At 39.1% G+C, this 22,674-nt stretch overlaps 1 protein-coding gene across 2 annotated transcripts in view; it reads left to right on the top strand.

The window, feature by feature from the left end:
- Positions 1 to 4,489, top strand: part of atg5 (ATG5 autophagy related 5 homolog (S. cerevisiae)) — a 46,373-nt gene extending 41,884 nt beyond the window's left edge. For both annotated transcript variants that reach the window (XM_006791788.2, XM_006791789.2), the window contains exon 8: positions 2,715 to 4,489. In XM_006791788.2, the coding sequence (XP_006791851.1) occupies positions 2,715 to 2,851 (137 nt within the window). In that variant the 3' untranslated portion in view covers positions 2,852 to 4,489. The remainder of the gene's footprint in view (positions 1 to 2,714) is intronic.
- The last annotated feature ends 18,185 nt before the right edge of the window (positions 4,490 to 22,674 follow it).

Consider the following 22,674-nt stretch of genomic DNA (forward strand, 5'->3'; position numbering starts at 1 on the left):
GAAGCATGAATATCAGTCAGGAAGGAATTATGTCAGAGAAGTCAGAATAGTTATGACTTTAATGAAATTAAAATATGAACAGATAATATAATTTGAGTTGCTTTATATAAACTGCCCTGCACATTACAAAAATGTAATGATTTATTATATTAAAACTAGAGGTCAGTTCCTTACTCTAAGAAGAGATTATCATTAAAGCTCAGTGGTAGAAAATATGCGTGCATACTTTTTTTTCTAGACATTTCTGGTCTTCAGAAATATGTCTGAGGCTTGAAATGAGTCTGATCTGAGCTGCTGTATGCATGCATCCAACCACTACTTGGATACGTCTGTACTTGCATAAATCTATAAAAATTCAGAAACTTTTTAACATTTTAAAATATGCTAAAACAAATGCAATGGTGTCTTAAAAATTGTTGGAAAGAATATAAAATGTACTACGTATTAAGGCCTTAGTATTAAGTACAGCTAAAAGTAGTAATAAGGATGGTCATCTTGACGTGGTTTCCTGTTCGTTGCTCTTGTGTTACCATGATTATCTTTTCTTATTTTTGTGCCATTTTTAATTTTATGACATTGAGGTAGTTTAGATCAGTGGTCCCCAACCCCCGGGCCTCGGACCGGTACCGGTCCGTGACTCGTTTGGTACCGGGCCGCGAGAGTTGAGGCTCAGGTGTGAAATGTATAGTTTTCAGGGTTTTTATCGGTTTTCAGCATTATTTTGTGTTCGTTTCTATTGTTTACTCGGTTTTCCTGGGTCTTTTCACGTGTGTTATGAATAAATCTTCTTTTATTCGGTACCGGTACTAGTTTTATTTTGTTGTATTTATCCGCGACACCTTAAAGGCCGGTCCATGAAAATATTGTCGGGCATAAACCGGTCCGTGGCGCAAAAAAGGTTGGGGACCGCTGCTTTAGATGAAAGGAAAAGGCTAGTGCTTTTAATTGCTAAAGGAGTTTTATTCTTAATTTCCCATATTAAAATGCAATAGTTTTCCAAATTCACACCTCATTTCTTCAGACTTGACAGAGCTCCTTCAGATGACATCATGCCACTGCTGATAAAGAGATCATTGGTTAAACTAGAGGAGTTTACAGATTAAAAGTTGTCATTTAATCTTTAGAAATGTACACTCGACGAATGATCTGACCTCCGCAAGTTGAAAAGGTCGAGGAAGTTGTTTCTCATAACGTTCGTTTTTTGTGTTTTTAGTCGTGGTCCTTTGAGGGATGGGCGTTACCAAAGGACGCTTACTCTCACTCACCACGCACTGTCAGAGTGAAAGTTTAAAATTCGAATCCTGTGACAGGTTAACAAAAACAATAAACTGCCACTTTACTTTTTAACTGAACACACACTCACATTTCCACTCATACTTTCTCTCTTCTCTTTCTCTCTCATCCACCACACCAGTGGTATTACTGTACTATCTGATGTGGTCTCTCTCACCTCATGTTAGCATCTCTTTTCCTCTCTTCTCCTGCATTGCTTCCTAGTCTTTGTGCTTTTATCTTGTTTCTTTTTGACACCGTTGTCTTTTCTTTTCTCTTCTCTGCTCTGACTTTCTCACGTTATTTCATTTTTTTTCATCTCTCTTTCTCTCCTTCCTGCTTTTAAATTGTCACATGATGTTTTTCTTCCTTTGTTTTTTCCTCCTGTTCATTAATTTATGCAGCACTTTCCCACTCTTTTGGGATGTCCTCTGTTTGTTTTATATCGGCACCCGTTTTGTTCAGAGTTAAACTGCAGACAGTTTATCAGGCAGCCTCTTTTACTGTAAGCCATGCTGTTGATGTGTGATGTGTGGAAACAGTGGTTTAGCATTTTCTTGCTGTTAACAAGCAAAAACATGTTGGACTGGATGCCAGCAAAACCTGTTGAGCATTATTGGGACTGCACGAATGTGCACCTTACCCACATTGTTGTGCACCGGTGCATCCGCTTACCATCATCAGCACTGTTTTTTTGCCCTGCGGCGTTCTTGGTTCCATTGCTCACATAACAAGACACCTTTACACTTCGGTTCGTCTTAATGTTAGTGACTCAGGAGTTTCTGGATCTCGGGTATATTGGTTTAATTTGCATAACAGAGCATTGATGGGTGTTTGACTTCATTGACTGTGGCTTTCAGAAGGGTTCCTGTGCCATCGCAGTGGTTTCCTTTACAGAAACCTGTCATTTTGTTGTGCAGTGCATCCTCAAGGCCTAAGAATCACATCTATTTAGTATTTCGTATCTATTTAGTATTTCTTCGGGGACCTAGTTGCTTGCATGCTGTGATCTTTCCATATTCTCTGAATCCTTTCATGATAAAAATGTGCAATCCCTTAACCTGCAATGCCACATTGGGGGGAAAAAGCTATTCTGAACCGTTTTCCTGTATAGTTTTTACAGATTGATGAACTTTTTTACTCGCTTGGATGCGCTTTTCAATTTAGACCTACTGGTCCGTTGCCAGTTAACTTAATTAGTTATCACTGTTTTGTGTATTGGATTTTTTGTTTTCTTTTTTTGGTCCAAAAATCTTTCAATATTTGTGTAATTGTGATTGAAATAATTTGCATTCTTTTGGGAGTGTAATTGTATATTACAGGAACAACGGCAGATTAAACACTGAGTTTGGAAAACCAGCACTGAGAAAAGAACATATTGTAAATTAGTACTTTTAAATAACTGATGGTATTTACTAACTGTCCCCTCTCACTCCATCTAGGTGAGCAGAAACGTTATCAGGTGGTGATCCACGGCATCGAGCCGCTGCTGGAGACGCCTCTGCAGTGGCTCAGCGAACACCTTAGCCATCCTGACAACTTCCTGCACATCTGTGTTGTTCCCACTCCGAGTGATTGAGGCCACTTCTGCTCCTGCAATGTACTGTCACTGTGATAAGACACTGGCCAGCCAGTTGACCAGCGTTTTCTTTTGGTGGAAACCTTAACGTAACAGAACTCTTTAATGAGAAGGAGGTCAGAATCTTGACAATAAAGACGAGCAAAGGATGCAAAAAGGGATATTTACTAACCCTTTTCCAGCTTGTCTATATATATTTATATCCTCTTAAAATTACTACTGCTTCTCCTCTTTCCCCCTCAAAAACTTGTTTAAAAAAGGAAAGAACTTTCTCCTCTCCTACAAGGAGAAGCAAGAGTTGAATGAGCAAAGGATCTCGTTCTTTTTTTCTTTTCTTTTTTATTCTTTTCCCACATCTTCTCCTTCCACTCCTCTCTGAACAAGCAAGCATCTCAATGGGAGAAGAGGAGGTGAACGGATCCTTTGTTTCGCCAATCTGGCACACATCTTCCTCCTTGTCTTGTCGGTAACTTTTCTGTAGACAGGGAAATGGAGTTCTAGTTTGGGGAGCGGTGTATCAATTCCTGCTGAAGTTGCCTTATTTACTGCACATTATCATCTTTATCCTTATTGTCCTCTCATCAATGTGTGGACGTGTGCACATGAAGTCACTTTAAGCTCACATCACAACCTTTTTGTTGGTTAAAAATACGGATTCATTTGACAAAGTGGGCTTGAATAAAAAGAGGATAAACTGTTTTGGAGTTTTGGCAGCAGTGACTGACATAATTATCTCCTTTCACTGATCTCAGCAGACCCAGGAGGTGGTTTGGGCTGACTGTTTACCATTGAATTTTGAGTTATTTGCAAAAGCAACTTAGCAATCAGAATGTCCAAAGTGTTTCTGCACTGTTGCTGAATTAGCATTAAATTGTAGCTTTGATTTTAAAATTATGAAATTCCCTTTTTTTTGTTTGTTTGTTGGCAGAGAAAAAAAACTGCCTTTGCACAACTTAAGGTATTTAATTTTTTAGATTTGTTGCCCAGTGGATGGTGGGAATCTGCAACACTCAAAACCAAATGTCCATAAACTAAAGATGACATAGTGGCATGGAAAAAGCCTGTTTTTACTACTAAAAAAACAATGGAGATGTTGAATTTTCACAGAGTTAACATTCAAAAATCACGTAGCTACTAATGAGGCTAAAGCATTTACTGAGAGACTCATGGGGGGAAAAAATCCACATGTGTTTTCAATAGCAGGTGTTGATATGTTTCCATCAGTACAACACTCTTTAGCTGTTTTTACTGTCTGTTTTTGTCAGATTTGGCAAGAGCGTCTTTTCTTCACTGCCAAACTTAAATGAGCATCTGGTTTTGTTTCGTTTAAAGAACTCAGCTGAGATAATGAGACGGCAGGCGTACTTAGCACTAAGTCTGCAGTCTGTTGGGGGCAGTGGTGGTTTTACATGTTCTACATATGCTTTAAATAATTTTGTTTGTTGACACAAAGAGAATTGGCAATAGTGGGCAGCACTTCTTTAACAGCATAATGGCAGTAGCTGAGGAATGCAATGACTAGATGAGTTTGTAAAATGTTGCCATGTTTCTCTCTCGTATCGGCATCTTGACTTTCTTTTGTTTGTTTTGATTGTGACTTTTACTGTTCACAGTGAAATAAATTGCCATTAAAAATCAATCTGACATTGTTAATCCATACTGATTTAAAATCAAACTGAAATCTTCTATATGTATTTAAAGGCTCTATACGGAAGTAGGTTTCATGTCATAGCTAGAGGGACATACCAACTCAGAGTTTCTCCACAGCAAACCTGTAGGAATGATTTACATGGCATTGCAAAAATACTTGCTCAACCCTCATAAAACAACATTATGTTATAATATGTGATAATTTTCTTGTTCTTCGCTTCATACATGTGGCATTATTTACTCAACCAGATTGAAAATACATGCAGCTCTCCATACTTTGAAAGCTTTCACTCTGGCAACAGTGTAAGGTGAGCATTCTCTACAAGATTCACATAGATGTCGCGGAACTGGAGCTCTGGGAGAGACGTCACCGCTTACAGGAACTTGGATAAACCTGCTGGGGCAGAATTAGTCCCCAACACTTGTAGTTTCCCTTCATATCTTTGTTTTTCCTCCATGGGTAGATGATCCAAGTAGTCTTGGCTTGAGATAGGTGGTAAAAACCCGAACACTTTTTCTTGCAGCACTACTGACTTTCCACTATGGCCCATTATGATAAAGTAATGCTTTGCCTGCCAGCGTGGTGAGACAGTCAAGTGACTGAAAACTATGAATACGAGTAAGGAAGTTAAAATGGCAACAAACTACGACTTCCTATCAAACTTCTTGTGTCTGCATTAAACTTAGCTTCTCTGTTTGTTGTTTGTTCATGTGAAACTGTTTGAACTCTTTTTTGCAATGAGAGAGTGTAGAGCACAAAACAAGTTCCTCATGTGCAGGATATCTTTCCTTTCTCTGGCTATACTTACCAGATTACCAATCAGGCTAAGCGGTCAAGCAAAGGTTGCTGTTAGCTAAAATCTATCTGAGTGCAGCCATGTGAAGGAAGTAGTGTTGGCAGGATACAGTATGACCAATCAGAAATGGGTCCACTGGCAGCAGAACAACAAAGGGAGATAAAAGTATAATGTTAGAAAAGTATTAAAGGTTAAACACAAAACAAGCTAAAAGTTCACTGTTCGCGCACTGTGATCCAAGAGATCTTCCGAGAAGGGTGACAATATTTTTCGGAGAATTGATTTGTCAGCCAGAGGTGACTTTTTTTCTTTTTCTTTCTTTCTTCTTATTCTTTTTTTTTTTTTTTTTTTTTTTTTTTTTTTTTAAATGTTCCTCTCTTATATGGGACATAACCTTCTCCCGATCAGGTCACATCTACAGCATGAGTCACCAGTACTCCAATGAGAAGTGAAACACCTTCGTAACACTGAAAACCCAAGGTTAACCATAAAAGTTACCTCACCATTGCCAAAATCCTGCTTTGCAATTCAGGTTTCAGCATCCAGTCAGTGGCTCAAAAACCCCCAAAGCAAACAAAGAAATCAGAAAAGCAAAGTTCATTTAAGCTGAGAGTTTCTGAAGTTTGTGTATTTGTGCAGATGCAAGTGTTATGGTGAGACATTGAAAAAGTCAGATTGAAAGAGCTTTCCCATAAATTGCTGAATAATTTGCAGAAAGAAAACGCTGACTGTTCTTCATATAGTTGTACATTTTTACATTCATAGTAACGAGCCTGATGTTTTAAAACCAAATGTGAAATCCTCCTATTATATAAAGCTCTACATGAACAGGCCTCTGCATATATATAACAGATCTTCTGGGACCTTAAGTGTCAGTGTCTGACAACTCCCAGGGATGATGGCAGGTAAGAAGTAAAAGCATAAAGGGCAGTCAAAAATCAAAGTAATGAACTGGTATGCATACATAAGTAAACTAAATGTGTGTGCTTACAAGTAGAACAAATGTATCCAAACCAACCAATAAACTTATTAAAACTAAAGTGTGTTGTTGTGTTCAAATAAAGAAATGAAAATACACAAGAGTTACCGACCTTTAGAGTGTGGCCATGGGTTTGGCCATCACGTAGACATACCTTGAAGGGTCCACTTTTCATTGTAAAAAGATACCTTAATGGTATCAAACCTCATGTCTGGATTATCCAAGGTAATCAACAAAAGGACATTTTTATTTTAAATATACATGATTTTGAAGATAACTTTATTTTTTTCCAAGAATACAAATTCAGTTTGTGACTTCTTTGAGACATGGTGAGAACAGACACGTTGAAACCTGGATTAATGAAGCTATAATGCTCTGCGCCTTTAAAGCACTGGAGCGAAATGCTGCCCAGTGAAAGTGTCTTCTGTGTCTTTTGGGTTTGAAACATCAGACAGGACAGAGTCATCTTTGCTCCCCTCTGGTGTTTCACTGGCTTTTTTACTTTATCCACCTCATAAAGAACATCTCTCTCTTATGTGTTTTACTGCTGACACTCACCCTCCCTCTCGCTCTTCATCTCTTCTGGTTAATTACCTGTTGGCATTCCACCCACTGCTAATGAGACCACTAAACTGTCCAGACAAGCCTTGGGCTGCCTTGTCACTGTGTGTGTGTTTGTGTATATATATGTGTGTGTCTGCTTGTCCTATTTTTTTCTTCTTTTTTTTCCAAGTAATTGAAATATACAGTGTGTTTGTGTGTATGTGTGCACATAATTACAGAGATCATTTATAGCCCCCTACAGGTGTGTATGTCTGTGCTCTGAGACATGCATTTGAATTTTTCCCTCTGACACACACACACACACACACACACACACAAACAGTCTTGTCTTTTGTCACACTGCCAGTGTGCTAATCCAAACTGTGTGTTTTGTGTGAGTGATGTCACACATCATGTCATCACGTCAGGCTTCCTCAGCCGCCAAGTGCGATGGGACGGTGGGTTTATGGTGTTGACTCAAACCCCGGGGCTCGGCGTGGGGTAATGTGTGCATTACTGCATGTTTTTGTGTTAGTGTGTTTGTATACTGTACACACACTGTGGCCGTAGACGCTGTGATGAGGAGTCTGTCTCACTCTGTCATCTCCCTGACTCAGACGTTTTAATGGGATTTCCCAAGCTGCGATCCAACCCCCATACTCAATACAGTGAGAAGATGGAGCCGTAGGAAATAAAATTCCAGGCAGGGGGAGTGAGATGCTTGGTGAAGTGTATGGATGGAATGAGCTAAATTGTTAGCAGAGATACTGTCTGTGTGGTGTGTGAGATTTTTTTCTTCCTGAATCAGAGTTGGAAAGCTTTGTCTAGAATCACACTATGTAGCTTTTAGCAAATAAAGAGGCCTTTTATATATGGACACACACATAAATATATACATAATATATATACATATTTAATTTTATTTGATTATAGATATTGAAACAGGTTTTAATCAGGTTGGTACAGCTGTTGTTGGGTTAGTTCTAAAAAGCTCCACTTTAGCTATTAGCAGTGGCTCAAAGTAGGCATTCATTTTAGCTGAATCCTTCCAAATTATGTCACTTCATCTATTTTCTTACTATGTGAATTTCTTCTTCCTCTGTCGCTTCCTCTCCACAGCTGGTGCCAGCAGCACAGACAGCTGACATGTTGTTAATTTGACACATTTTTCTGCACCTTCTCGCCACCTCTTCCATACTAAACTTTTTAAACTTTGCACACAGTGAAGCAGGGGAGGTAGGGGCCTGTCGCTTTAAGAGACAATCGGACAATACAGTGTTAATAATGAAAATAAGCGAATGGGCTGCTGTCACTGCTTGTACGGCTGGTGCAAAGCGGCCCTTCAGGCCAGCCGATCGGCCTAAAAGTGCATAGGCCCACTGGGAAAATGCCAGGTATGCCAGATTACCAGTCCAGCCCTGTAGTTAGGTCTGGATCAGGTGACCCTGAATCCTCCCTTAGTTATGCTGCAATAGATCTAGCTGGTGGCTTCCATAATGCTCTGAGTGTATTATGTTTCACTCACTGTGTTTATGCACCACTTTGCACTTAATCAGTACTGATTTCATACCACCTTCTGTGTTTAAACTATCCTAAGCATTAGGAGGGAACAGTGTTAACTGCTAGGTCAGCATACAGCCAAGTTATATGAATGAAAATCTCCAGACAACCCTTCAAAGCACCTAAGAGGGAGGTTGTCATGGAAATAATCCAAGCAGCACTCGTTTTCTTCTATTGTTATCATTTCTCTCTGATGTTTTCTGATAGTCTTGCAATTTTTCATTCAACTTACATTTGGCTCAAACTGTAGAGGGTATGTCATTATTATTATGAGAACAAAATTAAGCTACACCTTTATGTTGCTATCCCTCAAAAATGTCCAACCTCTCGGTGTTGATGAAGCAATGATGAGGCTCCATTTTTGTGATGTTTTTGTTTGTGCAAATGTTTTCTGCGTGAAATATATGTAAAAGAACTGCAAATACTTTTAAAAACAGTGAAAACAGCCGAAGGCACACCGAAGAACCGCATTGGACATCTTTTTATTGTGGGTAACACAATAGGCGCGTGTCAGCGGGCTCTGAAAACATGATGATCCCTCTTTTTTCTTAGTTTGCCAAGACTGTTTAAAGATTTCAGTGAGAAGGTAATTAAAAAGTCAAAGTTTTTCTTTGTTTCTTTTGTCAGAATCCAGAATTTAGTTCATTTAATTAATTTAGTTCAATTAAAAAAGAAAAAAGCTAAACCTGTCTCTGTTTTATTTCCTAATATAAATTGCATCATAAGGTTTAAACAACCGAGCGGGCAACTGTTTAGTCATAATCTGATTTGTATCAGGGCGATTTCATCACCAGTTTGTTAATATTTCCATAACAACTGGAAACAATTATTTGTTTGTTCCAAAAATAGGCAAAACTTTACCGGACAGCTGATTTCCACAAGATTCCGTGAAACAACTTTTTGTCATGCACACACACACTTTTACCATCAGCTCAAACCACAAACTATGCCCTCCAGTGCTGCGCGATCCCCTATAGTCTCATTTTGTTTTGGTTTTTTGAGATCACAATCTTTCTTACTCAGAGAGAAACTAAACTCTTAAAATTCAGTCGTTTTAAAGTTGCGTTCCTTAACGTAAGCTAAATGAATGCACTTAACAGGTTTGAAATGTATGTTGTGAGAGTGCACTCTGACTACAAGCAGCCATCAAAAGCCTACACAGGATCATCCTCCAGAGCCTGTGAAAGAAAGCCTCATGCAGGATAATTAATACCTTAATCTCTTCTTCATCTAACATCTAAATATAACTTTAAACCTAAACCCAAGTCTCAATCCTCAAACAGCTCTTTGAAAGTATTTTTCAACTCAAACTAGTCACAAACATAGACAAGTACACACAGACACACACATGCACACACACTCATTCGCCCTTTTTGTAAGTGTCTCAGAGGGCCGCTGTATATCAGACAGCAGAACAGAGATCAAGCAGATCAGCAGATGAGAGTGATTAGTGATGAAGAGGAAGTCACGAGTGTGTTCCTCATCCGAAGCCACACACACAAACATGTAACGCAGCGCAGACAGAGAACACATGTGACAAGTGCAAATGACAACAGGCTGTCCCAGCACATTCATGCTGAGTTAAACACTTTAAATGTGAGTATGATGGTCGAAAAATGAGACAGAAAAAAGAGAACATAGAAAAGAAGAAGCACCCAGATTAAGTATGTTGGCGATAAGTGTGTGCTCACGTTTACAAACCATGCTTGGCTACATATCTTGTAACAGATAAAACACAAAAACTACTTTAATAAAAATATCCAGACAGTCCTCAAGCCTTTAAGGTATCCTTTAAGAGAGTTTTAAACTATAAGGTTACATTTTATATCTATTAAAGGTTTTTAAAGAAAACCATTTCCATCAAAGCTTTTATTTCATTCACATCTTTCCTGCTTCTGTGTCCTTATTTTAGCATTAAATGCTTTTAAATTGAATAATGCTAAACTCATTCTCAAAATGTTAACACTGTTGATGTCATTTTTATTTAATTATCCAGGTTTTTTTTTCTTGAAACCTACAATTTTCTCTCAAATAACTGTTGAAAGTACAAAACAGGAAAACGTATTTTTAACATTTTCATTTTCATGTCATTCAGAGCTAAACCTTAAATGTCACCTGTGTTGGTTTATTTATCAAACAACACTATTGAACACTACTGTTAATAGCAGTCTGTTTTCTGTTTTGCCACTTGGTGTAAAAACCTTTTGTGTTATGTTTAATGGTGTTGGAAAAATTAAATATGAATACCTATTTTTTTTTGCTAAAATTAACCAGCAGTTATTTTTCTCTTCTTGCTAGCTTCTCTTATCTTGGTACAAAAGTGTTGCATCAGTGTCTGATAGGGAAACGTGCTGTTTTTTTATTTAGGCTGTGCGGTTACATGTATTTTCCTGTCAGGAAATCAGAACGGAGCCAAGTTTAGTCTGTTTATTAAACAGTAAGAGGACGCTAGATAGATAATTGTATGTCTGCTTGGGCTAAAAAACTTGTTTAGCCATAATTTATTAAAAAGACGGGCACTTAGAGCACACTGAGCAAACAACTCAGTGAACACTGATTCTATAATTTAAAGAAGAACACAAAATTGGCCTTTAATGTAAAAATAGAAAAACACTGTCAGGTTTGCCCTGGTTTGCCCAGCGTGTCAGCATGTAGCGTTATTGCAAATTAGATTGTAAACAAAACAGATAAACAGTACATTTTAAGCCAGACTTTGCATTTGTACCCTACATAGATGTCAACAGATTCTTACAATGTATATGCGCTTACATTCACAATATCATTTTAAAGCTGAATCCAAAAAAAAGAATCATATAATGAAATGTTCTTTCACTTTTCCTTTACAGCTACAAGTAATTTTTTTTTTTTTTTTTACCTGTTACAAAAAATTGTCATGGAAAGTTTTAGATGACATCATAGCGGCTAAGTGATGAGACTCGTATGAGAAAAAAGCATCAGGTTTCCTCACAAAGAACCTGTAAACAACTGAGAACCAGAAGTGTGTACGTGTTTCTTTGTCTCCCTATTCCTGGCAGTGTGACACACACACACACATACACACCCTTCTCTCTGTGGTTCTCTCTTCTCTTCCACAGGATGGAGGGCTTGATGTCCATTTTTAACGAGAGCGACAGCCTTTGAAGTTGGTAATGATTCAAAGGACACGATTCCGCTCTTTCTCTCTCTCTCTCCTGCCTCAGCGCATGCACAAATATCCACTACTATGTGACGTAGTTTTTCTTCCTCTTTAGGTTTTAATACCCGATTTGTTTTTAATGCTAAAAAGGTGCAGTCACTTCCCCTTCACATTTTCTTATGCAGTCTTCTCAAAAAACTTTAACTTCAACTTCCCCTGCTGAAATTCACACAGAAACCTATATATTGTACATATATAAACACCCCCCACACTTCCACTATAAGAACCAAAGCATGCAGACTCTTTAACTTTACACTCACAGATATCTTATTTCAACACAGTGGATGTTTATGTGCTGCTATAACATTCCCTAGGGAGGTCAGTCAAGTTCTTCCAGACTGGTTTAGGGGAAAAAAATTAATTTATTGATGGCTTTGTACCCATGGGAAATGTTTTGAAGTCTAGAGACAAAGAATGCTGAAAAAACACTGTTCTCTGAAGTGTTGCTCTGTGCTGCAGCACTACCATTTTCCCTCATTTAAACTCTTAAAAGTAAATGAAAAATGAAAAAACAGCCAAAGGGACGTCCATATACTTTTGGTGTCCAAATCGGACATGCAGACTTGCACATACACATATGTATGTTCATAGAACCCAGTTGTAAACATACACACACACACACAACACACACGGTCTAGTTGGTCTGAGAATGCAACACAATTGCTCTCTGGAGATGCTGTCCGTTTCCAGTTATTCCCTTACAAACACACACGGGGTGCAACCTGTTATTATTAACCTCGCCGCCCTCTAATAGGCAGGTGTTCGGAAGAGACAGGACGGGCAGACCCACTGAGAGAAAAAGAGAGAGTATGACGGGAAGATGTGGATGATAGGGGCAAGCGAGCTATTACACTTTGATCTCTGCCTTCATCCCACAGACACTCTTGCACACACACCATTAATAAGCACCGTGTGTCCCTTTCCTCCTCCTGCCTTGGGGTCAGGACATCAAGTTGGGTACCTAAGTGTGTGTGTGTGTGTGTATTGCTGTGTGGCTCCTGACTGTCTGGTATTGTCACAAACAAGGCTGTGTTCAAAATGACATTACAGTCTGTTTAGTATTTCCTCTGTTGTGTCACAAATGTGTCCTATAACCATAGCAGCCTTTAGGATCTCACTTTTAACTCACTCTGTACCCCTGAGGTGTGTTAAATAGGGCTTTCCAGCTCACGCTCCAATTTCATTGGCAATGTCTTTGGCTTAAAGTCGTCACAGGTCCTCAGCAGTATGTATATTTCAAAAATTCAAACAAACTTGTCATTAATTACATCTCTGTATAACCTGCAAGAAACATGTTAGTATGGCTGATTGCACTGTGCTGTTTGACAGGTGAGACAAGGGGTCAAATGATAAGAAAATATATTGAGAATAATTACTTGTCCCACTACACAGACACATTAGCATTAGCAGGATCCACATTGCAGTGCTCATGGAGACCAATTTCAGATGTTGTTCAGGGCACAGAGACAAGAGAATTAACCTCAAAGTGGGAGGTTTTCCATGCCTTCAAATCCATGGAAAACCACCATGCATTTAGGGGAACTCATTTGCCTTGTTTTTGTACCTCCTGCATTAGCATTAAGGCTACAAAGCTTTAAGGCTGTGAATGGAATGGATGTAATCCTCAATTATTGCGTTTTAAAAATGAAGACAACACATCAGCTGCTAATGCACAGCACAGCAGTAAGAAAATATGCAAACAAAGGAAGATATTCTTGTTTTTCTTATTTATTTTATATGGAAACAACAGGTGGTCCTGCTGTGGCACAGCTATCATTAGTTTACTGTTCAGAAGAGTTTTTTTCATTACCAGAGGTAGTTAGGAGAGTTTTGTTTTTAAGTACACAGAAGAAGGAAGGTTAGTTAGAAGTACTTACTAAAAAGTAAATTACAAATAACTTTTGATCACTCGTGAAATAACTCCAATGGAACCACCAAACGGGTGCAAATGAACCAAAACCTGAACATAACCCCATGCTTGGATGGGTCTTGGTGGATGTAGAGAAGTTGAGGTTTCCCTGTTTTAGACAGAAATTCCCAGCTGGGTTAAACGCAGCTGAGGGACTGGGCAGCGTCATTGGTTCTGCCTTTTTAAAGTAGTTTAACATGATTCTGGTTAAGATAGTTATGGTCTAAAGTGCTTTGTGCAGTACATTAATTTAAACATCTTAAGCTGGCTCCAAATGAAACACACTGAACAAAAGCCAGATGGAGAGTGGCTGCTGGGATAAATACCATCTGACCAGGTGAGATGAATTTTCCTGATGACTTGACTCCAATACCCAGACACCAACACACCCAACACAGAAAGTGTGGCTAATTAACAGAAATGCTAATACATAAAAAAGGGATAAAGTAATGCCACTATTAATGTTTTCCCCCCACACAAGAGTCTAGTAACTGCACAAATATGTGCAGTCTTGTGTCTGGACAAGAGCAGACAGGCATGATGATGCAATACATACTGTAATTTAGCTGATATCAACAAGTTGTCAATAACTAATAAAATTAAACTCGGGTTAGTGATAAACATCCTCAGAGCCATCACGCACTCCCCCTGTGTTCCAGTAACCGTATAAAACACTTCCTCAGTGACCACATCAGACGTTTTGTAGAAAAGTTGTTGATATGTAAAACATGTGAATGATCTGCAGGAGAAAACGTTGTCTGCTGCGGTTTTAAGACGAAGAGAAGAAGAACGTAACTCCATATGGGTAAAGAATAAGAAGGGGGTGTACGGAGTAATATTACTGCTTTCTGCTGAGTCACCTCTTCATACATGTGACCATATTCTGATGGCAACATGCAGACATGTTTGTAATCACAGCAAACCGCGGTGATTCTCTAAACTGGTTCTGGATGAAAATAAGAAATAATTAGAATATATTTAACTATTTAAGTTGAAATATTATAATGAGCAGACATGGCACTTACAAAATCCTGGATATTGCAGGATCCTGTAAGACTGGGTTTGTATGACGCACACCCTCCTTTTCCCCTGAAAAGCCAGTCATCTGCTTTAGAGGAAACCTTGCAAGCCAACTGTGTTGTTGAAAGCTCACAGCTGAGAGTTCCAAGTGGCCGGAAGCAGGATGGTGATGGGAATCGAATAGAAATAAATAAGTGCAACAGACCAAGTGTAATGGCCTTAATCAGTAGTATATTAAAAAGCAGACAACAAGCAGAACTCAGATTAAATCCAGAATTACAGTTTTCATGAATAAAGCTGGGGTCAAATAACAGTAAGGAGTCTTTAAAAGGCAAGAGGGAGAGTACAAAATTCAAACAATGCAAAAATTGACGGGAAACAGAATCACAGAGAGGAAGGACAGCCGATGACAAAAAAACCAACAACAAGATGAGTCATTTCACAAAAAATAGGAAAGCGTCCAGATGGGTCATCAAACAAAGGACAGAGACCATTTTGTTGGCTCTCTGTGACCTAAGTCACAGAAATAATTTAACTTTCTCGACAGAAAATATTATTACCCAGTGACGTCCTCATGCATGAGATCAGCAGACACATGTGTACGACTACACGGCCAAGTGCACAAAGCAGCCATCAGTCTCACAGCAGCTTCTGCTGCGGTGAGTGTTAATCACATAGAAAGTAAATTTCTTTGGTTGGGTAACTCGCAAACAGTCAGCTGTGGACACCAAGAGTAAATAATCCAATAATTACATTTTTTAATTGCTTCCAGATGCTCTATATTGTAAGGTAAAGCCCCTACGCCAATACAGAGAAAACCCCAACAGCCAACCATTCTCCCATGAGCAAGCACTTGGCGACAGTGGCAAAGAAAAACTCTTTTTAAAGGCCTCCAGCAGAACCTAGCTCAGGAATGAGCAGCCATCTGGCAGGCAGGTGAGGAGACACTCAATTTGGAGCTTGGCTTACAACCATACTGCTGCACTGTAGCACCAGTGCAGCAGTCTGCACAACAACAAAAAAGAGGTCACAAACATCAGAACAGAGCCTCATAAATTTACGCCACTCTGACCCATGTCACACCAGTGGATGTAGAAAATCTGACAGTGCAGTGAAGGTCACAACACCAGCGCACATTTCACACGTGCTTATTCACTTTAACATGTAATCACAAATGATCAGGAACACTGGGTGCTTGTTTCGCTTGTTTCCTTCTCATTGTTGTACCGCCAGCTGCTGATTTGAGTGTGGAATTGTTTCTGTTTTATAATACGTGTGTGTGTGTGTGTGTGTGTGGGGGGGGGGGGGGTGGCGGGTATTCAGTGATCATTTCATAACATCCATGTAGTGTGCGTGATAAAAAGACTGAAGGGGTATGTGCGGTTTTTATGAACCACATGAAGTAATACACTCACTTCCTGTATGTGTGTGTATATGTGTGTGTGTGTGTGTGTATAAGTGTGTGTGTGTAAGATGATGTGCTCTTTTCTTTACATACACACACACACTTATACACACACACACACACACATATACACACACAAATGCATAAAAGTTGTGGTTGCATAATTTTGGAAAATCCGTTAAGGTATTTTAGATAACAGATATCTTACCACATCTTTGGCAGTACTTTTGGATATTGTTCATTAACATAATACTAAGTATGAGAGAAGATCTGAGGAACACAGCTGTGTCTAATCAGTAATATTTTATTTCGAAGGAGGAACCAAATATGGAGTGGGAGTGTCTCAATACACACTGAAAACACACCTTACTAGGTAAACGACGTTAATGCTTGCCTGTTCATTAATGTAGTTCAACTCCATTTGTGCCATTTTTTTGTGGCATTAACTAGTAAACTACAAACAAGGAAACCATACCACTGCTTTGCTGCTGTAATTTAACCCCCTCCAACAAAGTCACTGTTAAGGCATGCCGAGACAATGTGTTCATCGAACAGCCACACCACACACTTGTTCAGAGCATGTGGGAAGCATGTGCGCAAGTCAGTTTGAACATTTACAAAGTAGTTTTATCTACATTTTCCAGGAAACTATAACCAAACTACGTGTGACCCTAATGTAGTTTTCAGGTTGTTTTTCACTTGGAAGCAATTAGTAGTTTGAAAAACTAATAGTAGTAGTTTTGGAGTCAGTGGGGGGAATTTGTCGGGGAAAAATGGATTTCAAAACTTAATGGCGGCCCTAAAGGAAAAGTCATGTGTTGAGATTTTTTTTTCATGAATGTGTACTAACTAACAGACTGATATATCAATTCAGTGGGGGATCCCATCAACATGGTTAAAAATACAACATATGGCATTAGTCTTTATTGATAAAAAGTTGCTTGTGAAGAAAAGATGGAATTAAATCTTGTCCAACATCTTTATTCTTTTGATTAAAGACAAAGAGGAAACCATTAGCCGAGGAAGGAAAGCTCTTATTGGTAACAGACAGCAACAGGATTTATGGAAAATGTGATCTTAATTTGGATAAATATTTGGCTCCCAATAGTCTTGTTTGTTTAGAGTGTGTTTTGATGATGTAGTGGAGTCAGTTTGATAGTGACACACTGATGTTTAAAAGAACTTCCTCCTCTTTAAACTTTGACACAAGACGTTGTTTATTAGTTGGCTGGATATCATCTGTCAGCAAGACATAAAAAAAAAGCTTCCGGTTTCAAATTTTTGGGAAATAAAAGTGGATTTATTGGAAATCAGGTCTAGGAAAAGGGTGGGGGCGATTAATCTGAGTCAACTGGCTGGACAAGTGACCCTCCTCTGCTGCATGTGAGCGGCATAATGACGCGCTGTAATATGTTTACTGGAAAACAGCCGTGGGGGACGCCACTCGGTTTCTGAAAACGTCACTCTGGAACGGAGCTTGAAGGAGATTGAGAGTATGCTAGTGTGTACAAGTGTGTATGGCGTGGGTGTTGAAGGGTTTGTTTGGTTTTTGGTTACATCATGATAGAAACTAATCACAACATTTCGGGGGGAAATGATAAAATCTCCCAAGAGACAAATGGTTTAACAGTAAATGGAGACGTGAAAGAAGAAGGTTTAAATCGCTGCATGTGTACATGAACTGTAAGCTTGTGTGGACATCAGTTTGTTTTTTGGGTTTTTTTTGTAAATTTATAGTCGTACAGTAAGTACATACATGTTTCCAAGTGTCTCTATAAGTGTGTTTATGTTTTTCGTAATAAATGCATGCACTTTATGTTGTTTGAGCGAGAACATGTGTGGGCGTGCATGAGAGCATAAATCAAGAGTATTTTCATGAAATACTCTAGCAGTGGGCAGCACGGTGGTTAGCACTGTTGCCGCACAGCAAGAAGGTCCTGAGTTCAATTCCACCATCAGGCCGGGGTCTTTCTGTGTGGAGTTTGCATGTTTTCCCCGTGTTTGCGTGGGTTCCCTCCGGGTACTCCGGCTTCCTCCCACCGTGCAGCTTGTGGGGATAGGTTAATTGGATAATCCAAATTGCCACTAGGTGTGAATGTGCGAGTGAATCAGAGTGCGAATGGTTGTCTGTCCCTGTGTGTTGGCCCTGCGACAGACTGGCGACCTGTCCAGGGTGTACCCCGCCTCTTGCCCTATGATAGCTGGGATAAGCTCCAGCGCCCCCCGCGACCCTGAAAAGGATAAGCGGATGGATGGACTCTAGCAGTGCTTTTGCTGTTTACTGTCACTTCTTCGCCACCTCGTATGTCTGTCTGGCGCTACGTCACGATGAGAGAAGTCAAGGAGAATCTAAACACCAGGTATGCAGGATGTTTCAGCCTGCTGCTGGATTATTTCTCATTCTTGAGATTGTGTAATGAATCTTGCGGCCATCTGTGGGCCATTTGCCTCAAGGTGCATTAAATTGTAAGTTAAAGACCCTACACCAACACAGAGAAAACCCCAACAATCACATGACTCCTTATAGGCAAGCTCTTGGGAACAGTGGGAAGGAAAGTCTCCCTTTTAACAGCAAGAAACCTCCAGCAGAACAAGGCTCAGGGAGGGGCGGCCATCTGACATGCAGAGACGGGACAAGAGATTATATCATATCATATGTATTTACGTGAGAGACTATTTCCAGTTGTAAGAATCTGTTTGAGGGGGTCTTATTGTGTGCTAGATGAGAGAAAGTGTGAGTGAATGTGATTCTATTGGTATTTTCTGCAGTTTATGTGTGAAAACAACTTCAGCAAAAAGTTGATAATTAGGTCATATATCACCCTGGATAGATAAAAAACAAAAACAACAACAAAAAAGGGGGCAAAGAGTAGAGATAAAAAAAGGAAATTCTTTTTTTATTTCTTTATGTGTTCTTGTTCGTAGTGATACTGGCAGTCGTGTGACAGCAGACCACTGTCTGATTGTTCTCTGTGTCACACTGAAGTTATTCATATCTCACTTTCAACGGTCAGTTAATTTCCTCCATCTGTGACCTCAGCAATATTCAAATTACTCAACAGTGTAACACACAGAGCGACGAGGACAAAGTGCTCCCTGTTAGTACTGCTTCATGAACAGAGACAATTTTTGTATATTACCGGACAAAGACAGTACGCTCTGTGTAGGACGGGCAAAGTGGCAAGGCTGGTTAATAAGCAATAAAACCAAAACATAAAATATGAAGAATAATAGTGGGTAGTGATATACAATAAGGATAAAAAATGAGTCAACATTAAAAATAATCCTTGATTTCCTGTTGTAATCAGGCCGGCTAAGGGACACAAGCCGCTGACCTGAGGATCACATGCAGTGGCTTAGTTCATAAGGTGTGGCTAAATTTATCATATAGGTGGGAATAAATGCATATAAGGCTTTTAAAAATAATTACTGAAAGCTTAAAATCAGTTCTCTCTCTAACAGGTAGCCAGTGTAGAGTAGTGTAGGGTGGCCCACTGTGACTCTTGCTGGGTAAGAAAATGAAAACATGGTAGGAAACGTGCCAAAATTGTAATTGTGTGGACCTCATGAGAAACATCTTCACTAAAAAATGTCCTGATGGTTAAGTAGTGGGAGAGCATACCATCAGTCTCTGATTAGACTCCATCCAGCTGGACATTGATATTATTCTGCTGCTCTATTTTCCCCACATTTAATGTAAAAAAGTATATGTCACTTTGAAATTAAATTAAAAAGAGGTGAGAAAAAAGACTTTAAGTAGAACAAACGGTAGGTTGTTTTTTTCTCCTTTTATCTTTTCTTTGTCTTGCAGATGTGTCAAAAATGTAAACTGAAATGACTCATAATAATTCATAGTTGGATTTAAACACGTCTAGTCAAGGGAACATTAAATGAAATGGGTTATCTACACAACGGAATAATTTTCATTTTTCACTAGAGATTACATCACCCTTGTTTACAGTAGTACCCACTCAGCAGTGGAATGGTTTTACAGCAGATTTCTAAGACCTACTTCCTTCCAAATACCAACACTGTTTGCACTCTTTCATTTCAGTGAACCTCCTACCACTTCACGCCTCTCCTCCCACTTGTCTAACATGGCAGCTGGGTATCAAATTACCACACGGACAGGTACAATCAATTTCAATATAAGGGAAATATAAACATGTCTCAGCTTCGAGCCTTTTTTTTGAGTTTCCTGAAAAAGAGGACCCAAGGTATTTATTTACCTGCTCAACATAAAGGAAGAATGGACCCAACATTAACTATACTCCAGGTTTCCACTGACAAAGTTTGAGAAAAGTCAGGTTATTACCATGCTACATGTGGCAAATAGGAAATATTCGTGACGTGTTTAATCTAAAGTAATTTACATGTTGCCTGACCCCTTATGATTACTTGATATTAAAAGAAGACAATCTCTAAAAATGTACACCGTTGAAATGCAGGCTAAAATCACTGCATGATCATCAGGTAACTACCGCATGCTTGTGTAGAAATGTCTACATTTCTCCAGTATTTCCCCCTAACTGTCCTCAGATGGACGGCATTTTCCTTTAACGTTAACCCGTGGGCGTCCCTTTTCTTCAAAACTGTGGGTATCTCACTTTGGTAAGAAGCTGTTCTTGTGAAAGGGAGGGCTGTGTAAGATGAGATAAAGTTTGAAACCTTATCAAACGTTGTGGGGAAATTGGATACCAGATAAACAAAACTCACCTCAGCCTAGGCAAGTGGAAGGCGGGCCTGTCGTTTCGATACGTGCATCTGGAACCGTGGGATATCCCCCCTCCTCCAGAGCTGGGGTAGTGGAACTCGCTGTGTCAACGGGTGGCTTGAGAAGTTTCCCTGATAGTAATAATAAGATTGAACAAACAGGAAAGAGCGATGAAGTGTGCAAAAGTGAAAGATGCTTAGTCAAAGGGTGGGGGCGCACCGAGTGTTTTTAGTTGAGTGATGAGGTAATGGATTCATACTGCTTTCTCATACAGTGACTTTTTACTCTCGGTGGGATCCTTAATAATATGGAGGTGGAATTTGTTTTATCACTTGTTTTCTGCTTAAGTCAGCTGGCTGCTGTTCAGATTAATTTCAGAAGAAATTAGTTTGATGAAATGACGAATGACTAACCAAGTTGGGCTCCTGACTTTAAATGTTTATTTTTAAATGTGATTTTTTAAAAGAATTTTGGCTCTCCTAGTATGTATTTCATAAACGTTTCATTCATATTATTGTTTATTATCGGCCCAAAACTTCATATTCCGCCCTCGTTCAACTACCATTTATCTCAATTGAAAGGAAACATAAACTTTAATCACATTTTACATGGGTCTGTGATCTTTCAGTAAAAGATAAAACTCATTATTTCATCATGCAGAAAATACAGTTTAAACCTTGAGCCTCTGGGTGTATATTTCTGTAAATTGAGTGACTGAAAAACCTACTAGTGTAAAAGTCAGAAAACAGAATTAATCAATAATAATCCCTTTACAGCATTAAACATGGTGGAGGGCCAAAATGCTCAAGGAATGAAAAATAAAGCCGGTGTGGAGTTGCCAAAAACTGCAAATCCTCTTATGTCCACTTCTGCTTTTCAGCAAAAATTCTCATATGTTTAGCATACTACAAAAACATGTATTTCCTCTTAAACCTTACTGTTTAAATGTACAGGGTGTGTATTTTTAACATAAGAAATCACAACTTCTGTGTCATATTTTCAACAGGAATGCCCCTGAATTTCCCACTCTGAATGTCAAAGAAGACCCAACAAAGTGCAATCTCACAGTCCAAGATGGTGGACTTGCAGCTTTTCTGTGCGACCATTGGTCAGTATTTGCAACTCAGTAATTTAGCCATTTGCTAACCCGTCATTGTCTGTGAACATGCTGCAGCAGGCATTGCATTGTATTGCTAGCGACGGATGAATGGCTCTGTCTTGAAAAGGAGCAAAACAAACCCTGTTTTTTTTTTTCTACTTTCTGATTACTAGTACTCGAACTTGGTCAATTCAGAAGTGATGTCACTGCCAGCTTCAGTTTCCAAAGTAAATGGAAAGCATTATGTGGGTGTTGCTGCTTTGAGTGTCAAGAGGTGCCAGGATAGGCAGCTAGCTGCTAGCTAGCAATGAAGTCTACTGAACCAAAATGGACCTCTCTGCAATGTTTTGGGTATTTTGGATTTTAAATGCAGGTGATTTTCAGACCACACAAGACATCTGTGACGTACTATTACAGTTTATGGATTTACTTTGCTGATTAGCATTAGCTAATTAATTAGCAATTTTCCAGCTCAGCTAAATATGATCACATCTGGAGCCACAAAAAAAGAAAAGAAAAGTAAAACCAAAAAGCTTCAGTTCCAAACTCCAACACTCCAGAAACACAAGTCCACACACCTGTTGATGATGTCATGGGTTTGTCTATCTTTTATATACCAGACACATTAGGTTTTCCCTTAAGACAGCCAAAACTTGTTGGTTGACCTTACTGCTTTTGTACAGACTGTACTGTCCTTGTCCTGTAACATAAAAATGTTTTCCTTCTTCATTATTTGATACTAACAGGTTGTCCGTTGTCCTTAGCACTCCATGTGTTGCACAGTTATGTGATTTCATACAGTGAGTAAACTTGCTGACTTGAAAATGGGATGCTCTGACTTATTTTAGTATCACACAGAGATTGCAAAAACCACACCGTGCTATCACAACAATGTCACTTGTCACAACAAAAACGAATATATTAAAACATAAGAATTTCCTTTTTCTAACA

Source organism: Neolamprologus brichardi, chromosome 11 (assembly GCF_056152115.1).
Source record: "Neolamprologus brichardi isolate AB-2024 chromosome 11, ASM5615211v1, whole genome shotgun sequence".
NCBI classification, from domain to species: domain Eukaryota; kingdom Metazoa; phylum Chordata; class Actinopteri; order Cichliformes; family Cichlidae; genus Neolamprologus; species Neolamprologus brichardi.